Source organism: Macrosteles quadrilineatus, unplaced genomic scaffold, assembly GCF_028750875.1.
Source record: "Macrosteles quadrilineatus isolate MER2022 unplaced genomic scaffold, UCM_ALF_1.0 Scaffold_9__3_contigs__length_116548681, whole genome shotgun sequence".
Classification (NCBI taxonomy): Eukaryota; Metazoa; Arthropoda; class Insecta; order Hemiptera; family Cicadellidae; genus Macrosteles; species Macrosteles quadrilineatus.
Window position 1 is genome coordinate 13,580,037 of NW_026542602.1, and position 6,000 is coordinate 13,586,036.

At 33.5% G+C, this 6,000-nt stretch overlaps 1 protein-coding gene across 1 annotated transcript in view; it reads right to left on the reverse strand.

Annotated features, from left to right (window-relative positions):
* The window catches only part of LOC129001925 (uncharacterized), an 81,981-nt gene extending 76,605 nt beyond the window's left edge, over positions 1 to 5,376 (reverse strand). Inside the window, exon 1 of the mRNA XM_054429360.1 lies at positions 5,022 to 5,376. Coding sequence (XP_054285335.1) covers positions 5,022 to 5,248 — 227 coding nt within the window. The 5' untranslated portion in view covers positions 5,249 to 5,376. The remainder of the gene's footprint in view (positions 1 to 5,021) is intronic.
* Between the last annotated feature and the right edge of the window lie 624 nt (positions 5,377 to 6,000).

Consider the following 6,000-nt stretch of genomic DNA (forward strand, 5'->3'; position numbering starts at 1 on the left):
TGAATTTCAATTTGCCTGATTGGATTTTCAATTAAATCTATTTACTGTAAACAATATTAGGTTAAACAAGTACCTACCTAGGTTTGCTGCTACAGGGAAGGTAATAATGTGTGTTTTAGTAAAATATGGCTTAGTATAAAATAAAAAAAATTGCCAAGTTTTATGAAAATATATGCAAAAACAAGCACAACAGTGTACTTATTCTCCATAAGAATAACACGAAAGATTATAAATTTACAACTTTTTTCAACTTTCTCTGTAGCCAATAACTCTAAAAACACTTCAATACTGTATAACAAATTATTGTTTTAACTCTTTCAAACAGTTTGAAGAGAAATTGGGAATTTTTTTGGGTAAAAAATGAGAGAAATAAATTTTTACCCGTAAATCCCCCCACAAAACCCCGTTCCCATGGTCAGATCATGCTGGTTCGCAAACACATCAAAACTCATTCTGCCCTACATCTTTCAAGCCAAATTTCATCAAAATCGGACAAAAACTACTCAAGTTATCGCGCTCACGGGATCACATTTAAAAATTTGAACTACTGTAACGGTGTTTTTGGCCTAAAGGGATATCAAAATGAAAAAGTATATCGGTCCCCGCTCCAGGTCTTACCGAGCCTCTTTCGGTAATAGCTACTTCTTAGTACTAATACTTTTCAAGCAACAGTTTATTTTAATTTTCAAATAATTTCATTTCGATGATTTACTATTTTTCTAAATAGCATCCCAGCAGACGCAAGGGCAGCACTTGTCTATGTCTGCTTACTTTCTAATAAATCAAATCCTACTTAAGTCAATACAGAAATGTTCTTTTTTTTATTTTAGTTTTAGTAAATATTTTATAATCGTTACGTATTAAAAGTACGTACATTGTAATTCTGTATAGCCTATTATGTGGAAAATAAACATATTATTTCATTCGTTCATTCAATAGGGAAATTCGACTAATGGAAGGCCAAAGAGGCGACCAAAAGAGACACAAAGGCTTAGGACATACTAAAAAATTAAGTTCACTCTATTTTTTTATCAATGTAAAATGTAACTTAAAATTACGGAACAATTTTTCCACAAGATTAAATTAAATAGTAGAGTCTCTTTAAATAAATAATATCCCTATTAATAATGTGTTTTTAAATTAATAACTTAATATTTGTTAAATTGACATACAATGTAGAGACATAAACAAATAAAAAAACTAAAACAATACACGAAATATGTAAGTGTCTTTAGAAAGTTATAAATGATATTTGAAGCCTCCATTAAACATACTTGGCCTACCTTGTTTACCCCTACAATCAGTAAATCAACTATACGCATTGATTACAAACAAAAAACCAATCAAATCTAAATATGTAAGATTAATGTATTTGAATGTAAAATAGGCTACTGAATTTTTTTGATGATTTACACTTCAAAAGCTTTTACAAAATAAAAAGACTTAGCATGTGTAAAGAAATGTTTTTACGTAATCGAACTCTACGGTTTGTAATTAGTTTTAATAGTTATTGTGTTTTCAAAATGTAAGTTGGGTAGTAAAGAAACCTTTATGAAAAAATATTAAAAATTTGAAAGTACCAGACTAGGCCTATGTCAAAAATACCCCCGCCGCAGCAAACCTGCCGACTAAGCGAATTTCCATTTGTCTGAATTGATTTTCAGTTAAATATATTTTAATAACATTAGGTTTAACGAGTACCTAGGTTTGCTGCTACAAGGAAACTAATAAAGTGTGTTTTTGAGTAAAATATTGATAGCTTAGTAGAAAATAAATAAATTTGCCAAGTTTGATCAAAATATATTCATAAACAAGCAAACTACAACATTTGACAATATTCTCCATAAGAATAACATGGGAATTTTAAATTTACAATTTTTTAAATTTTCTCCGTTACTAATAATCGAACAAAAATACTTTCATATACTAAATTATTTGTTTTTTTAAGCTCTTTAAAAAGGTCTAAAGAGAAATTGGGAAATTTTGTGTTTTGAGGGTCAAAAGTGAGAAAAACCAATTTTTACCCCATAAAACCCCCCGTAAAGCCCCGTTCCCATGGTCCGATCATGCTGGTTCGCGAACTCATTCAAGTTTATCCCGCTTTACACCTTTAAACCAAATTTCATCAAAATCGGACAAAAATTACTCAAGTTATCGCGTTCACGGACGTATATATATATATATATATATATATATATATATATATATATATATATATACTAGCTGACCCGGCGAACTTCGTATCACCTAAGTTATAGGTTTCCCCTAAGACAGACCGATGGAAAGAAAGTACCATTACGTTTAATTTTCAAGATGATCTCGTTCGCATCGCTCAATCACGTCCTGGTTGAAGTTCGTTCGCTACGCTCACTCACCTTTGGGTTGGAGCTCGTTCGCTACGCTCACTCACCTTTAGGTTGGAGCTCGTTCGCTGCGCTCACTTGCCTTCAAGTTAGCTCGTTCGCTACGCTAACTCGCCTCCAGGTTGAAGTTCGTTCGCTACGCTCACTCACCTTTGGGTTGGAGACCGTTCGCAACGCTCACTCACCTTTAGGTTGGAGCTCGTTCGCTGCGCTCACTTGCCTTCAGGTTAGCTCGTTCGCTACGCTAACTCGCCTCCAGGTTGAAGTTCGTTCGCTACGCTCACTCACCTTTTGGTTGGAAATTAGCTGTTGTCATAAATTAAAAAAAAATAGTGCTGCACCCTGTTGGTAATCCTTGTAACTTTAATGCTATTGAACATCATAGAACAGAACCAACTTGTTTAATTGAAACAGCTGTTAAGATTCATTAATTCGATTTCTCATAAGGTTAACATGGGAAACTCCAGAGCCACTGGGGCGGAGCCCTTTTAAGAATTTCGAAACGGGAAATAGTTTACGTCCGATTCGCATACCTACAGAATTTACACACCAAATTTCATAACGATCGGTGAAGTCGTTCCGGAGGAGTTTGCAGACAAACACTGTGACACGAGAATTTTATATATTAGATTGTAACTTTAATGCTATTGAACATCATAGAACAGAACCAACTTGTTTAATTGAAACAGCTGTTAAGATTCATTAATTCGATTTCTCATAAGGTTAACATGGGAAACTCCAGAGCCACTGGGGCGGAGCCCTTTTAAGAATTTCGAAACGGGAAATAGTTTACGTCCGATTCGCATACCTACAGAATTTACACACCAAATTTCATAACGATCGGTGAAGTCGTTCCGGAGGAGTTTGCAGACAAACACTGTGACACGAGAATTTTATATATTAGATATATATATATATATATGTCTATATATATATATATACATATATAAAAAATTGAACGAATAGTGTTTTTGGCCTCTGGGGACATCAAAATGAAAAATTAAATCAGTCCCGGGTCTAGGTCTTACCGTGCCACCTACGGTAATAGCTACTTCCCTATAGGGAAATTCGCTAATATTAAAAAATAGTCTAGTAACGGTTTAACTTATAATTCTTGATGCCTTGTATTTTGTTTAAATAATTTCGATGGTTTAATAGGTCTGTCAATCTATTCATAATTGCATTACAGCATTGAGAGAAAATTAATGAGTTTAAGAGATTTTTTATTAAAAATTAAAGAACATTACTTGAACAAAATTCGTAACGAAAATGAAATAGGAACGTTTCACTAAATTATTTCACCAGAAATACAACAAGTATATGAACACTAGGGGTTGCTCAGAGCATGGCTTATTATCGTTCTACTCGCAGCAAATATAAAATAAGCTTTGAGCCAAAATTCACCTCAGATTGTAAAAAAAATATTTGAAAGTCACAAGATCGATAATGTAAAAGGTACATCAGTTTATTGTTCAATAAACACACATTTATCAATGTTGTTTTAATGTTGTGGAAACATTTATTTTACTGAAAATTGAGAATATAATTGGATACTTTATCAAAACAGTGTTGAAACGAACCCATCCATATTATAAAAGAAGTATTATAGAAGAAGAGTTGATCATATTATAGAATAATCAAAAATAAAAAAACCTACATATAGCCAAGCATCAGACATATTTATTTAATAGTTATAAAGAGCTGTCTAGCATGTAAACAGGTATTTTCGTATGAATGATGAACATATTTATTTTTATCTTCTTAGTATACTGAAATAATGGTGATTTTAAACAAGGACACTGTTGCCAAAAATTTAGCATTAAGTTACGGGCTATAGATTTTACATTGAAACCACGTGAAAGGTAAACTCAAGACTTCAAGAACTCAAATTTATAAAACTGTTGCTCAATATTAAGTCGATTCCTCTTTCTAATATAAAAACCATGCAGTAACACACTGGGTACAAGCAATAACACACTGGTGATTTTATTGTGTGAATTCGTACTCAATAAATAATTATATCTTTCAACAAATCGATTAACAACGTCACAACTTAGTTGATAAATCATAATATTCAATGAAATATTATGATCAACGATTATCATTTGACTATTGATATAAGTAGACATTACATTCCTAAATGAAAGTTGTTGCCAGTTTTGAAATCGAAGTAAACATAATTGAATTGGGCCACGGACAGAGTACAGGGCTGTAAATTACGAATAAGCCAACTTTCAACCACGGTGAATAAAAGGCGACTTAATGTCTATTATAGGATCTTTTATGACTCATTCAACTACCAAAGTATTTAAGTTTAAAGGAGAAAACAAGATTTCGATAGCAGCGAACTCTGTGAGTGGCTTATTCAACCACAATATTCAACCATGTACCATTGAAGAGAAAATGGCCACAGCTGGTCCATAGGCAGTTTCTACTTCAGCATCACCTAATAATTACGATAAAAATTGTTACCGTCAAACCTGAATGACTTTGTGTAGTCCTTTTGAGGTTTAGTACTGTAAGTGATTTTCAGAGAAGAAAATGATTTTCCAAACTAATTGGAAAGACATTATGAAACCAGTTTTTAAAAGCTTAACGACAAAGGATCAAATACAACATATTAAGTCCCAGAAACCAATGTATAATAAAATTACTCACGTGGCGAACGGCTCAGGGTCTAGTTCATAATATTTCTCTATGGGCTCGGTCTTGATCAACTTCAACAGCTGTTTCTCGTCTACAATGACCACCCCGTGCTCTACATTGGTCTGCTTCCATTGAACCACCTGTCTCTTGGGAGTCTTGATGTTTGTCATCTTCTTGAGGAATCTCGGGTGAACTCCTCGTCTAGTCGCCATGGTCACTGGCGGAGGATAAACTATCATTTCACAAAAACCGCAAAAAAATCTTCAAATCAACAATGTCCCATCGTTTAGTCGGTTAGATTGTTAGTCAGGCTATTGTCTACTCTGGGAAAACAACTGCGCATGCGTATTGTCTGGTCCGGCGTTGTCGGCACCAATACAACTACTGAGCTTGCGCCGTGCTCCGCTGATTCTTGTTTTGCCAGTCCCTCCCCTCCTCCTAACCTCCTCTTACTCTTTACGCCTGTATCTTTTTATGTAAGTCGGTTTGATTATGAACTTTTGAAAAGTGTTTGCATAGTCTTGGATATTTTTAATCCTCAATACACAGACTATTGTGGATATTTTTAACACCTAATACGCAGACTGTTGTTGGTGTTTTAATGAAGTGTCGTATTTACCAAAGATTTTTTTAAATACATCTACAATTTATCAGATAAAAATCTGAGGTGCCTTTAGCGAAGAGCTGTCTTAAAACATTGGAACGTTTTTTTCAAAGCCGTAGATATTCCCACTGCACAATTCATACTCCTTTCAAATCGGTAGATGGGGGTTTGGAGCAGTGTTAGCTTTAAACAGTGGTAAAACGCTTTAATTGTAGATCTGTAATATAGCAGATAAAATAATATCTTAATTTGTTATTAATTAAATTGTCTTCTTTAATCATATTTTTTTCAAAGTACATCTATAGTTGTAACAATTTTGTTTGTGATACTGTTGTTTGGTGTAAGTGTTGTCAATACAGATTACTTATATCCTTTCTATAAATAGGC